General features: G+C 38.8%; 1 protein-coding gene across 4 annotated transcripts in view; it reads right to left on the bottom strand.

Annotated features, from left to right (window-relative positions):
• Positions 1 to 15,462, bottom strand: part of GBF1 (golgi brefeldin A resistant guanine nucleotide exchange factor 1) — a 97,848-nt gene that overhangs the window by 19,616 nt on the left and 62,770 nt on the right. For 2 of the 4 annotated variants that reach the window (XM_048946453.1, XM_048946455.1), the window contains exons 9-18: positions 10,311 to 10,446; positions 8,064 to 8,293; positions 7,405 to 7,573; positions 7,007 to 7,218; positions 6,208 to 6,306; positions 5,606 to 5,800; positions 4,922 to 5,108; positions 3,790 to 3,930; positions 3,154 to 3,242; positions 405 to 607 (exon numbers count right to left, since the gene is read on the bottom strand). In XM_048946453.1, coding sequence (XP_048802410.1) covers positions 405 to 607; positions 3,154 to 3,242; positions 3,790 to 3,930; positions 4,922 to 5,108; positions 5,606 to 5,800; positions 6,208 to 6,306; positions 7,007 to 7,218; positions 7,405 to 7,573; positions 8,064 to 8,293; positions 10,311 to 10,446 — 1,661 coding nt within the window. Of the gene's footprint in view, positions 1 to 404; positions 608 to 3,153; positions 3,243 to 3,789; positions 3,931 to 4,921; positions 5,109 to 5,605; positions 5,801 to 6,207; positions 6,307 to 7,006; positions 7,219 to 7,404; positions 7,574 to 8,063; positions 8,294 to 10,310; positions 10,447 to 15,331; positions 15,431 to 15,462 lie in introns of all 4 variants that reach the window. The other 2 variants (XM_048946456.1, XM_048946454.1) reach the window with 2 other exon arrangements.

The raw sequence follows: 15,462 nt of genomic DNA, 5'->3' as shown, positions 1-15,462 counted from the left end.
ATGAAATGGGACAGTAAAGACAGGATAGACTTACTGACTACAGTCTTGTTTGGTTCAACATCAGAATGGCAGATTTCTCTGAAAACAGATAATAAAGGAGGATGAAGAACAAAGAAAAATGCCATGAGAAGGCAAAAGGTAGCAAAGAACCGCTGATAATTACAGAAATTCTTAATTATCTTGGTAGTCTTCACAAAGAATGGCTCTACTGAAAACAATCTGGATGTGATACTATCATAAGTATCTCAGGTGTTAGCCATATGTGAGAGATGTACAGAATTAAGGCATGCTAGTACACAGAGAACCAAGCGGTATAGATCCCATGCCTCCAGGAACTACTGTTGTACTACGTGTTATCACTGAACTCAACTTTCACGATTACAGGGATACATAAAGATACTTACCCAACAAAGCTTTCCAGTAAATCTATGTTCTTACGATCACTCACAAACTCCCCAATCATCTTCTTGTCCAGGCGAGGATTTTCCCGTAGCCATCTGGCCACCTCATTGTTATTGATGGGAGTGGCAAGAAGGTTCTTATCCTGCAGGAACTGTATCCCTTTCTTTGGCTTTTGGTTGAACTGCTCTGTGCCAGTTATCAGGAGCTGAAGACAACATTCTGACAATTACAGTCTTGAAATGCATTTCTTACTTTAGATTGTTCTTAGCATTTGAAGCAAAAGCATTAAGTAGAAAATGGATTAACCTTAGCATGATCAAGTTTATCATACAGAGTGAGTGGGAAAGGCTAACCAAGGACAGAAGATCTGTATTCATCACAACAACTCAGCATCAAGTCATACTGAACAGACTAAATATGAAAAGCTTAGAAGTTTCACTGAGCAATTTGCTCTGCTACTCCAAATGCCTCATCTACTCCAGTACATAAACAGTGCAGAGCAAGGACCTTAGCAAACACGTGGGCAAGATCAGCTCTGTCCAGCTACATTGGAAGCACTAGACCATGCCCTTGTCCGTCTCCTTTGGCTCCAGGCTCTCACATTCTATCTCACTGCATGGCACGTAAAAAGAGTCCTCAGTTTTTAATCAATGCAAGAAAGAAGTGCTACATAAGCCAAAGCACTAGACAACATTCTGCATTTGAAGTGTGCTTTCAAGAACCATGCTGATGCTCTAGCATGGCAAGGCTACCTGGAGGCTGGAAAGAATGAGTACTTTTTTAGCTCAGAAGGGAATAAACTGCACAGTACCACAGCCAGTGTAAAACACCGGGCTGAGAAAGGGTTAACTGAATTTTCTGTTGGTGTTCAGAAAAACCAAAAGCACAAATAACCGTATGAACTTTACTAAGGCACTAGAATAAATGTCAGTTCCATGTTAGTGCCTATCACAATCAGACTGCTAGTGATGACCTAGTGAACTAAACTCATGACCATCATGAGTACTAGCTCCCCTGGGTTCTCAATAACTGAGAAGCCACCAAGTTGCTGTTTCCTGCCTGTGAGAACATCTTCAAACTTCAGTGAAACACGTAGCTCCTGAAGCAGCATAGACAGCACAGGAAACCCAGTGAGGGTGTAATATAATAGTAACCATGTACTGCCCCATTATGTTAGGTCTGAAGGGACTGTAACACTAGGAGCATTTCTGTTCAGCAATAAATCCTGTAGAGCAAGCCCCAAGGGTATTCTATTGTGATATAGAACATAACAGAACTTGTTTTAAGACAATGTGAAAGGAGATCAAACTGCTGGCTGTTTGCACTGCATTTATAATCACATCAGTCCTACAGCCTCTGAGCTTCTGCCTTTGGAAAAAAAGAATAAACCTTTCCATCTGATGCATAATGTGTTTTCTGCTTTTATTTAGCTTTCTCAGCCTTCCAGCTGTGGTAAATTTTTTTTATTTTTATTTTTTTAGTTAAAGAAAGCAGAACAAGCCAGTGCCACGTCAGCATCAACATTTCTTAAGTTGAGTGTTTTGTGTGCCCTGTTTACACACTTAAAATGAAATCACTACCTGATTTAGGGTCAGAAAAGGATTTTCCTTGGGCAAACTAAGAGAGATTGTGACTGTATTTCTGCATTCTGCTGTAGTGTCCTGTACTTTTTCTAGGAGCTCCTGGAATTTTCTTTAGGGAACTCCCAGCTACTGCAGGGACTAGCCACTGGCAATGCTCTTAATTTCTTCTAGCCTTGTTTTCCACTGTTGTGAAGCTGGAGTCTCATTAGAAATTTTCATTTAGAAGAGTGGAAGTACTATACAAGGTATCCCTGAACAACTGACTTTCACACAAAATTCATCAACAAGGCTGCCTTGAAAGCTAGATATAAAGCAACACAAGAAGTTATAATTGAAACAGTAACTGAAATTAGCTAATGTCAAAACTCAGCAGTTCCTCTGAAGACTCTGCTGACAAGCATCTTCCCTAATGTGCTCAGGAAGTCATTTAGCATTATCCCAGAACAGCACTGCAATGTAGGTAAAGAACTAAGATCCTCAGTTCTGCAGCAAACTTCTTGGAGCAAAACCAATGACTTAAAACACATTCATATCTGGAGGCTCACGGAGTGGATCACAAAGTAGATTGGTACACCATTAGCAAAAGATCTGTGTTTAATTTCTTCAGTATTTGTTCAAATAAATTTAAGAGAATACAGTCATCTCTGGTCAGAGATGTACAGAGTTTAGACCGTAACCTGGATTAACAAAGCTAAAAAAAAAAATTGCCACAATCAAGACAATATTTTCAGTCACCTTCACGATAAAGCAAATATGAGACCAAACAGAATAGTAAGCTAGCTAGCACTACTGCTACTGGCCTCTCGATATGCACCCCACTGACAAGTTTGACAAAAGTAGGCAATGTGCCCTTTTTGATGGAATTTGCTGATTAACCCCATATAATGAAAATTAGACCAGGAACTTTCCTATCCAGAATTTAGGTGAACCTGCCTCATACTCTGGGACAAGAAATTTTTCCTAAACTCCTTGCAACTCAGCACAACTAAGTAAAGAACAGACAGTAATCATCGCTGTCTCTGAAGTACAGTGGAATTTTCAGTAAGTTACTACTTAACTCTCACCAGCAGAGACTGGAACTCAAAAGTTCTGAGACATGACCAGTTACGCAAAGCCTACAGGACACAGGCAACAAGGAGAACACACCCTAACACATCCCCAAACATACCTTCTTTTTGTTCTTAATCTGCATAAGCTCCTGAGGGCTTGGAAGGATGCAAGAAAATCGGGTAGGCTTCTTGGGGATACTCTTCTCAGCTAGAAGAACAAATTGTGATTACAGTCAAGAATATCCCCAGAGAAACAAGTAGCCCACTTGTCACATCACAGTTTTCAGTCATAGAGACTTGCTGCAACATGCTGCCTTACAAATGGCAGTAACATCCCTACTATACAACTACTACATTGCTCTATTCACATTTTCTGCAGCACAGCTGCATAGTAGTTTCTTCTCCTGGACAGTTTTACACGTTCATAAGAATTAACTTTTTGGCTACTGTGATTATTCACATTACTAATCCCCTGGAAAACCCCTGACTACCTTAAATTACGAACTTTGGGATGAACGTCATCCATTTTTGCTCCAAAGCAGCCTACCAGATCTAACCCCCTTCCCAGAAGAAACTGAACTATTAGTAGGCATACATAGAACAAATATAAAACAAACAGTCACCACTATATTTCTTTCCAGTTATAAGCACAAAACAGCTGCAGTAGTCTATGGCATAGTAAAAACAGCCAGCAAATGTCAGGACCATTCTCAGTACACACACATTCAGATTTGGGGCCCTGCAGAGATTATTACCTGTCTCACCTCCTCCTTCCAATTCCAGGCAGCCTTGCTTTATCTGATCAGCCATAAGGCAACCACTGGTGGGAGGACATGCCCCACCCGGCTCTGAGACTACAGGGGTGGATTTTCCCTCACTGTGTGCTCTCTCATTATCTACAGAAGTTAAAAACAAAACAAGAATTCTCACAAATACATAAGCCAATGAAAAAGATACCAAAGAAATAAGGAACTGACCACTCAAATTGTGCTTATTTAAGGGATTTTCCCCTCTCCAGTAGCTGTGTCCTCAGTGTCCTCAATACTTTGTTTACATTAATCCCACAGCACACTCCCCTTTTCTTGCGCCTGCCAGTTTTGGCATGACCTTTATATAAAACTTAATGAGGCGCACATTTTAATATCTCTGAATTTTATTTCCACTGTATTATTTACTAAAGCAAGACAGGGAATGGGTGCTGGGCGGTGTGGGTGCTAACCCAGGAACTAGATGCCTCACTTCTTTATGTGAGACAAAATCACGAGAGACAAAGTAGTTCCATCGTTATAACTACTGTGATAAGCACCAAAGCAACAAAAAACAATAGCAGATATCTGTGTTATTTCCATAGGAAAACAAAGAAAAGAGCTTCTCTGTTCACTAATGCTCAAACAGATACACATCTAGGTCACAGAAGAAGCTGGCAAAAAAAAAAATAATCCAGTCTTATTCACAAGTACATATTAAGCAAAGTCAAGCGTGGTAATTCTTTTTTTCCACTCAGAGACATGAAAAAGCATGTGCTGTTTTGATCAATTAGCAATACAAAATTTAACTACATGTTCTAGTTTCTTAATTTAACAAAAGAGAGTTTTTTAATTTTTTTTTTTTACTTAAGATTGTTAAGATTATTCCATCTCTAAGAGGTTTCTAAATCCTTTAAAAGGTAAGATCTGAAATAGAAAAAAGTATTAAATCATTCTCAAACACTGAACTGAGGCCCTGTTCTGACAGCAGGTTACGAAGACCAGAGGGTAGTTACACAACATGCAACAGGAAAACTGAAAATATATTTATGAAGATTAATACACAGATTATCAGAATGAGATTCATGTGTTTAACACAATATTAAGCTTAATATCAGAATATCAAGAAAGGGTGTCTTACTATTGCTCGATTCTTTGGTGCAGTTCATTGTTTCTGGGCCTGATTTGGCAACTTCCTTCTCTTGTTGATGTACAGTATTCAGCACTTTGGCCTGGCAATGTGCCTCTGTGCTATCTATCACTGTCAGCAATGCCTCCATAGACAGCAGGTGGACCGTATACAACTGTCCAGAAACTGGAAAGGCATTCTGGGAAAGAAAATACCCAAGTATTAGACAACTTTTATATATGTATCTCTCTCTCTCTCCATAATAGGAAGGGACGTTCCCCTCTCTCCTCTCTCTCTCTCCATAATAGGAAGGGACGTTCCCCTCAGCTTTGTGAACCCTAGATCATACAATAAAAACCTCTACGATTTCCATGTTTGATATTTACCTAATATATATTTGATCATTTTCTTATGGTTTATCTGCTGTGTTATTATACATTTCATGTTTATTATCTATTGTGCTCCCAAATATTAAATAGCATCCTTCGTCTCAAATTGCTCACTTAGAATCTTTCAACCATTCGTACTCGCAGGTTCTGCTGATATGTTTACCATGTTATGACTTACTGACTTTCTCTTCCGCATACCCTTTCCCCTCCATGTCCCCCCAGCACATGCAGGAGGCTAGAAGCCCAAGGAAGGCCAAAGGACAAGCCTTGATGTCACAAGTGTGACACAAGCCAGACTGTGCAGCACCTTGGAGAGCAGCTTGGTGAGCTCCTCGAAGAGGTTGGCACAGTAGTAGTCACAGTCATAGTTGATGTAGAGCTCAGTCACAAAGCTGGGAATCCTCCACAGCTGAACAATGGCTTCCAAGGCCATCTCCTTCATTTCATAGGGCATCTTCGGGTTTTCCACAGTGATTATTTCCATCAGCTTCTTGATATACATCTGCCAGAAACAGAGGACAGCTCAGAGGAAGGAAAGCAGCACAGTGAATACCGTTGAGGTTTACAGAAACAGATGTAAACATTATCTTCCCACATGAGTTGACATTACCCTATACATTCAATGTTGGCTCATTTGGAAGGCATCTGTAAAAAGGTTCCATATAATTCTATTATTTAATGCATCTGAATCTACTATTGTTAAAAAAAAAAAAAAAGAAAAGAAAAAAGGAATGAAAGTAGGCAGCTACAGTATATTAGTCTCAAAGATGCTTCATTATCTAACAAGACAAGGAATACTTAGCCTACCCATCACCCACTCAGTGGTTTTCAGACTGCATCTGATTGCCTAGGCTTTAACAAGCCTGAGGAACTATTACTAGGTACATACTGAAACTCAAAAAAACTCACCTCCAGCTGGAATTTCAGATGTTCTCTCATACTCTCGAAGAGGAGAAAACACACCCTGAGGGAGGCTGCATACAGATTGAGCCGTTCAACACTCAGTAGCTGAACAAGAAAGACAAAAAGCCTTAAGAATTATACAGGTTACTTATTATGTGCTATTAGTACTGGTACTCGTGACAGCCTTGAGATCAACATGTGGTCTCCCACAGCAAATATTTAAAACAAAGAAGAAAAACAAAACAACCCCTTATTCAGCCCCCCGGTCTCATTTTTACTAAGGGAGAACAAATATACTTAATTCCTTCTGCTTGTGGTAACACTATTTTTCTACTACAATGTTTTGCTTTTTTTTTTTTTTTTTTTTTTTTTTTTTTTGCAAAGTCATCAGATTATTTTTGTGGAGAAATAACCTGGGAGAAGAACTGCCTCCAAGATGGCCCTTGTGCTGTTACTAGCTAGGTACCGCAACAGTTCTACCTACTACTAAGATAGTAACTTGCATCCATAATTACCTCAAAACCAACTATATCAATATGTCATTATCCCTAATTAACAGTTCGTTCTAACCAGCTTCATCTTCCTCAGCCCTAGACTAAAGAAAATGGCTCATGACAACATCTTTGGCTTCGCAACATCACCGTTTCACTGGTGCAGCTCAGAACTCCCACTGCAATACAGCAAAAAGCTTCTTTTAGACTGAGATCCATCAAAGCTCAGAAGCAATACTCCAGTAGACCATTTGATCCAAATCAGTATCTAACTCTCCAGTGCCAAACCCCGCACTAGCACAAGTCAGACTCACTTGAAATAAATGTCGGCACAACTCTTCCTTCACAAGTCCTAGGAGAGACTGGCAGTTTGCAATGGGAGCAGACTCCAGAGCTACAGTTAGCAGCTGCAACCCCATGTGGATCATCACCTCAGAGTTGTGGCGATCAAGAGGGTTGGTAAGCGAGATAAGAAAGCGAAATAGTTCTCTAATACACGGTAATCCATAAGGGACCAGTGCTGCTCCTAAAGGAAAATGAGACACATCAGCACTGTTAACAATTGTTCCTAATTTTTCATGGTGTCTCACAAGTGTTACAAATGAAATCATCACAGACCAGCTGAGGAACAGGAATTTATCACCTTCAGAGCAGAAAGTGACACAGAATAGTGGAAAGCAGAACAGACTTCAGCAACACTGCCATCTCTCACCTTCTTTTTGGGAAGACTGAGTAAAACGTACTCCTCGGGGATTTACATAGTCCATGTCATGAACTGAGGCAGAGTCAGAATGTTCTGCTACAGAAGTGCACTCCTCTAAAACCTCAGGGATAGATTCAACTGAGGCTGACTGGATCTTCTCTTCCCTCAGACTTTCATTCTTCATTTATATCAGTCATTCAAGAAGGAAAGAAAAAAAAAAACAAAACAAATTAGAAGATATTACATAGGATAAACTGCATAACCCTCTCTTTCCAACACTTCCACTTCCATCTAGTTCTCACCTATTTTATTCTAGGCTATGAGACTAGAATTCAACTTTGAAGATACTCCCACAATCAGTTTTACTGCTCCTGAGGCTAGGATTTAGTTCTTTTTTTTGTTTGTTTTAAATACTACATAATCTCAGCATACGATTTCTATCTACACCTTCTTAGCATTTTTACCACTCAGAGCACCTGTCATTCTAAAAATCATATACATATTTGTGAATTTACAAATCACTTATAGTGAAGATGTTTTACTCTGACCCTAAGCCTTAAAATACAATATAAATGCTGCGACCAAAAAAAGAAATAGAGTGTGTGCGTACTAAACCCACAACTAATGATGCTGGGAGTTATAGCTCTTCTTTATCAGCAACTGTATACCTGGAGTTCAGGCTGGTTCTGATTTTCAGTGACTCTGGCCTCATTTGAAGGCGTTCCTGCATGAAGCCCCAAAGAAGTGACTGGGTCCAAGTCCGTCAGGTCTTCCTTGGAGGTGGTCTGTGAGGACATTTCCAAACCGCTGTCTGTAGCAGGGCTGACTGCAGATGAAATATTTTCGGAGCTTCCAGAGGAACTGGGAGAGGGAGCATCTATGAAAGTAACTCCGCTTGCTGATGAGAGATAGAACCAAAAAGATCAGCATAATTTTGTACCTCAGCCTCAAGTTCATACAATGAGTACAGCAGCAAAGGCCTACTTTCATCAGGGCATCACACTACAAATTATCTCAGATATTTACGTTTAATGTAGAGAAATGTATTAACGTTTAATGTATAGAAAATTAATGCAGCAAGATTCTGTAAGTTCTCCAAATTAAAATACAGTAGTTGGAACCTAACAGACTCAGAGAATAAGGTAATTCATATCTTTAAACAAAGGGTGCAGAGGATTTCTCTCATTGAGAAGAAAGTAGAAAACAGCCCCAAAGGTGTACTTCACACTCAGATAGAATGGCACAAGCACTTTAAAGACTTGCATCAAGTTTTAGTCATTCCTTCAAAGTGAGATGATGACGACGACGACGATGATGATTCTTAACCTTAACTGGAAGGAAAGATCTATTTCTTTAAAACACATTAAAGAAATAATTGCAATAGAATCCAGATAGGTCTGAAACAGAGTATTGAGTATTTTTACTATTTCTAAACACAATACAATGCTCCAAGAATCTAAACCTTCCTTTAAGAGAACTTAATAAATAAATAAACCAAATATTTTCAAAGAGAAGATACACTCAAGAGCATGGTAATCAAAAAAGATACAAAGAAGAGTTATGTATTTACATGTGAAATGCATATGGTTTTGCATAGTGGGATGTTTATCGCTGTGATTTTTGGAAGTATCCTAAATAAGTTTTTCAAAATGCAGTATGTTAACACAATCAATTTTGCCATTTTGCACAATTAATACATTGTCCTACAATCATTCACAATATATTTAATAGGTTTCTGCAATGGAAAAAGAGTCAGAACTACGTATTTTACACAGCTATTGTTTCAAATTTCCTGTCTGCTTCCTTTCACTGTTAATGTTTATGTCTGAGACGTCAAAATGTAGAGCGCACAAGAAGCAGAGTACTTTTCAGCCAGAAGGACTCATCCAAAAGAGGTTTAAACAGCTGTTACTATTTAGTCTATTACACAATAATAAGATATAGAAGTCCCCCAGCATTATGTTCTCAAGCTCACAGCACTTCTCACAGACTGCATCACTTCAGCAGGCTGAATTGAAGCACACGCCAAAGGATTAATGTGTATACTGAACAATTTCCTGCACACAAACTCATTTCATGTACTGCTCTACCTTTTTTTTTTCCTCTACACAACTCTTCATGTCTTTTTTCCATATCATAGATCCTCTATTCTTCCTGTAACAGTTTTAAGTGTCCCCCATATTTCCCTGTCTCAATGCGTGCAGCCCCATGACTTTTATTAAATGTCATGGATTACGGGTGCACACTTTCAATCTTTACACTTGTAGTGAGAAATATGTTCACTCACCTGTTCCAGATACGTAGGTCTCTGCACATTCCCTAGTTCCACCTTTATTGCTTCCCTTGTCAACCTTTGCTCTTCTTCCATTACCATCACCCCCACCCTCTTTGATACAACGTTGAGTACATCCTTCAGTAGTACATGAAAAAATACGCCACTCAGATCAACAATCTCCTATTGCAGACAACTGCATCATACAGTCTTTTTAGCACTCTTTTCTCCCCAGATTCATCTCCCATAGCTCGCCTCTTTCCAGAGTTTTTGTTCTCAATTTCCTCACATACCTGAGGCACCCTCCATCTCCTCCATACCAAACAGTTTCATATAACCTCAGCCTCCTTTTAAGGTTTCCTTTCCTTTCCATATAAACTATTATGAGGCACACTAAAGGCAGAGAAATGCTGTCATATTAGCAATGGGGCCGTGCTTTCTGTCATCAATACATATTCTATTTCCTTCAAACTTTTTCTCCTGGATCTGAAGAGCTACAACATATTTATTGCTACAGACATCAAAAACTAAAATTTAAAAAAGTATAATGCAGATAAACTTGTTCAGAGAAATTAAATGAAGACATTCCAAGATAGCTCTGAAACAGATGCTGTTTGGTCTCTGGAAATAGATTTCAACCTACCTGTGACATTACTAGTGTTGGCTGCTGGTTGTTCTGTTGCAGGAGAGACCTTAGTTACATGTCGAGGGGGCCTTGGTGATCTCTTCTGCTTTTTCCATTTTGATGACTCACTCATTCCTCCAGCTCTCATTTTCAACTGAAAACCATAAACCGTTAAGAATATCAGTGGAGCAAAATCAGACAGAATACTGAACTATACAAGTCAACCTCAAAGCTGTCTCAGAAGTCAGACAACAGCAGTCAAACATACCACACAAATTAATCAGCACAAAATCATGCAAACCAGCCCGATTCCCCACTATTATCCAACACTCTGTCTGAAACATAGAATTTACTGCAGCTACTCTACTAGCACTTTTTTGTCTCAATTTACCCCTTATCTATGAGTAATTCCATGTTCTCCTTCTTCCAGCAACCTCTTTTACTATTACAAAGCGTTTATGTAATGTTTCATTCACTCCTGGTGCATGATACACTACAAATACCATTCTAATGGTTTAGAAATAAACCATGCTCTGATTTCACCTCCTTCCATCATTACTCCTCTTCAGTTCTAAATCCAACTTAACTCACAGCTTTTTTGTCACCCAGGTTGCCACTACTAGTCCTTACACAAGTATTGGACAAACAAACCACAGTAAGAGCAATGCAGACTGTGACACTTGTTGCAGACTGTGAGAGTTACTGCAGGCATGCATAGATGTTCCAAAACTTCCTAACAACACTACAATATTCAGTTTCTCTGACAGTGGCAATAGCACGTTTGGAAATAGCTCTCTTCTAAAACAGTTTTGTCTGAGTGCAGGAATACCTGCTTCTTACTCTTGGGTTTGGGTTAAAAGTCAACTTTTCTGATGATGTTAGATCTCCTCAATTTGGTGGTGAAAATTTAAACACTGAACAGGTTCCTTGCAGATAGTGGAAACCATTCTGTAGGTCCCAGTAGCAGTCCCTACATGGTATTCCTCTCCAAAAAATTATTTCAGATTATATTTTAGACTACAACATTCCTTATTTCTTATATCCTTAAATTTTTATTATCTAGAAGACAGGTGCATCCCTTAGTCTAATCCTTTTTTCTGAAATCTCTTTCTTTTCAACTACTACTACTCTTAAATGTCAATATACCTTCTAGATTCTGACACTGTTTTTCCCTCTCTTCCCTTTTTCCACCTTGACTTCTCTGTGTACGTAGTCTATAATTATTCTCATTCAAACAAGCTTGTGAAAATGTTATGTCCCAGTGTAGTATACCATTTGTGTAACTTCTTTGCACCACAAATTCTATTTGTTTGACAACTAATCCCTAAGTTTCAGCTATGCTACAGTTTCTTTCAGCTTATTAACAGTAGATTCAGAACTACTTTGACTTTCTTCCACATTTTGTAGCAAGAATATCCCTCTAAACTTCTAACACTTACATAGCAAGCACACAGCCAAAACTAAAATTGTGTAGATTAGTGAATGTAAGTCTTATATGTCACAATCCTTCAATGTAAAAATTGTCTGCTATCTCATCTTTCCTATTCACAAGCTCAAAGAGCTATATACAATAGTTGTTATCATTAATTCTAGCCTGTTTCTACTATTTCAAGTCTATTAGTTTCACTTTCAATATTAAAATCTCCCCAAGACTTAAATATTATCAATAGCTTTATTCATTAAAGGCTGCTAATTGGACAAGATAGTTTTATTTGATCAACTAATTATTCTAGAAATTGCCATATTTAATTTCCTCCCTCTTTAGTAACTGATAAAAGGGAATCAGAAGACTTCTATAGTCTATTTCACCAAACTGCTTCGAGTGTGAAGGAAAACCAGGAATAATTTGATGTTAAACTCTTAAAACACCTGTTTCACATAATTACAAAGCAATAGAATTGCTTTTAACTAATTAACCACTTTTAACTGCTTTTAACTACTACATCCTGTTTACGAGGGTGGATATTGATAGGACAAGGTGGGGACAGCTTTAGACTAAGATGGGAGATTTAGTTTAGATTTTAGGAGGACTTTTTTCACACAGAGGGCAGTGGCACACTGGAACAGGTTGCCCAAGGAGGCTGTGGATACCCCATCCCTGGAGGCATTCAAGGCCAGGCCGGATGCGACTCCGGTCTAGCAGTTGGCAATGCTGCCCATGCAGTGGGGGTTGAAACTAGATGAACTTAGAGGTCCTTTTCAACCCAGGTCATTCTATGATTTTATGATCCTGCTGTCAGGTAGAAAGTTACATGTTAATAAATAACGATAAAACACAAAAGAAATTGACCCAGCAAAACGGCACGAAGATATTGTTTGGAGCTAAGCATGCTTGTACCATACCTTTTAGCATCAGCCATGCTCCTGAGAAACAACTTTTCAAACACCCTACCAGAAGGTCTGTGCTGACAATCTGAACACTACTGCCAATCTCCCCTTCGCACAAGAGCACAGACCAACTCAGATCAACATTAGCCCTTTTGAAAAGGTGCATGCAATACACATTTATACTGAGTGTCATATGCACTGCACTAACTCCAAGATTTTCCCATTTGAGGTTTATAAAGGGCATATGTCCATTGCCTATCATTTTGATGAAGCTATGCATCTTTGGAGATGAAGTCACAGCAGCCTCACATGGACATCAAACCATTTAGCCAGGGAAGTAAAATCACTGCTTTTTTTCCCCATCCCAAACTTTCAATTAAATTTTAAAGCATTCAGTAAAGTATTTACATTTATGTACTTATGGACAAGCGAGATTACCAAGTAGGTCTTTTTTATCTACACCATTCGGTATTCTACATCCTACACAAATAGGTTTTCTGAAGATTAACTATCAGGATTACTTAGGGCTATACTCCCTGTATCTTTCCTTGGCCCCTCTCTTTTGCTATGCCACAAAGATAAGACAGCAAAACTACAGTGACAACTGGATAGCGTAAAAAAAATTGCAGAAGCACCACTTCAACAGAAATGTTTTGCTGATGTGAATTGACTACATGTTGCTTTAACAAACTCTAAGTTTGCAGATGCTAAAACAATACATGTATCAAAAAACAGAAGTAACATCATCTTCCACTCTGTATTTTGTATTGAATTAAAACGATCAATATCTTGCTGCTTGTATTTATATTCTCCAGTTTCCCCTTGACCAAAGGAACACTTTTCTAATGGTTGCTTTGGTATTGAAGGTAAAGCATTTCCTGATTTTGCTAGAAAGCTTAGATGCATGTTAACAGGCTGAGATTATAAACCTAAGATTTCCTTCTTGACTAAAGGTTACAGGCAATGGCATTTAATAGATCATTAAAAAAAATCCGGATCTTAAACATCATCCAAAACCCTCCTCCTTTCTAACGCTCAGTCATACGATAGTTGCTTCTTTTGTTTTTTTAATCAGTGTCCTTCACATTAGATTAAGCTTGTACTCCCACAGTATATCCACTCTAAATCTGTATTTAAAATGTATTCCTTAGAAATCTAAGCAGAATACAAGCTCTAAGTTACTGTTCATTCATCTTGGGATTCACTATAGATTCCATTACATTCATCTTAGTTATCTTTGCATAAAGAAATATGTACACAAAATGCTAGAAGAAAAAAAAAAATACAAGACACAAGACTCCTAATGTTTTCCCCGGTAGATGAGGTTTTTACAGCAATACTCTGTCTCAAGGTGAAGGAAGTCAAATGTAGTACTACAAGGTTCTTTTAAGGGTCCATGAGATTCCATTTTTCTACAAGCCACCTTACCTGCACTCGTTTGTTTTTCCATAACATACTGTAAGCCTCAAGAGAAAAGGGCAGGGGCCAATGATTAGTAACTAAAGTGATTATACTAAAACATGAGCTCATTCTAGATGCAGCATGGAACTGGTCAGCACACCAAGTAGCGTTCAAGACATGAAAGCATGCAGAGAGAACGCAGTCCATGATCCAAGTCCTGAGAACACCAATGCAGTCATCATCTCACCTACCTGCCTGTACAGCAACCATTAATTACGTTTATCTTTGGCAACTATGCACAAAATCCACTCCCCAGATCTGTTCATCCTGACTCACACCTCAAAATCCAGTGTTTAGCTGAATACCTTCCTACCACAAAGGGAAATGTTTCTCATCTTTTCTTCTGTGTAACTGCATAAATCCACAAGTCTCCAGCCACTGTCTTTCCAAATTACCTTGGACTACAGATATAGGACAACTAAATTGCAAAGACCTCTCTAAATCTTCAATCCAGCTTCTTATGGTCCAAATAGCATTAAAAGCAGACAAGAAATAAAGCTACAGTAAGTTTATGAACCAGTATAGAAAACTGAGAAAGTCCCTTCTAAGATAGTTTTCCAGGGCTTCTGTGACCAGCACAAAAGCAATCAGCATGCCTACAGTATTTCTTTAGAAATTTCAGAGGGGAACTGGCAGAGCTTAAAATGTTTCATAGTTCGCTTTGTCCCTGCTCACTCCCCATTAGCAAATGCTTATGCTGTGTTTGAACAGCAATAACTTCAGTAAAAAACATGACCAAAATTATGGAAAAAGTACAGCAGGTTCCTTAAAAAATCAAAACCAAAAAACCCTTCAAAGAGATGGAATCTATGGCTTTTTGTCAAGTAGAAGAGCTCAGAGATTCACTTTGAGTAGAACTGTCTAAGGCATGTTAGGTCGGCGTTCTGTTACATCAATGATCAACAGCTAAGACAAAACATTCAAGCTTAAGTGTAGATTGCTATCTAAAAATATTTCTTTTCTTCAGTTTTTCACCATCAGAGAAAAACCAAACCTTGTCCATTCCACCCTACTCCTTTCCTTCAGAAGATGCCACAACCGTGCCTTAGATACCACTCACCAGGGTCTTTGCCTCCCAAGCTGCAGCCACAACACTGCAAAGCAACCACTGCATGCATTCTCCCCAAAAGCCATGCTGTGACAAATGAGTGAAGGAAGAGTTGCTACACATAACAGGAGAATCTCTCACATGGTGTTTACAAGAGAAAGAAGAAGGGAGTAAGGTAAGAAGGGAGAAGGGAGGGAGAGACCTTCAGGTTCTTAAAGAGTAATACCCTCTCTAATTGGTTCAGGGCTTTGGGCTGTTCCCCACTATTTAGTTCCAGTTTGTTGAGGAGACATGAAGAGATCTGTGAAAAATAGGCAAATGCATGGTTTAAAC

This window comes from Lagopus muta, chromosome 5 (assembly GCF_023343835.1).
Source record: "Lagopus muta isolate bLagMut1 chromosome 5, bLagMut1 primary, whole genome shotgun sequence".
Lineage (NCBI taxonomy): Eukaryota > Metazoa > Chordata > Aves > Galliformes > Phasianidae > Lagopus > Lagopus muta.
Note: the sequence above shows the minus strand (reverse complement) of the source record. Positions and strands in the feature narration are given on the sequence as shown.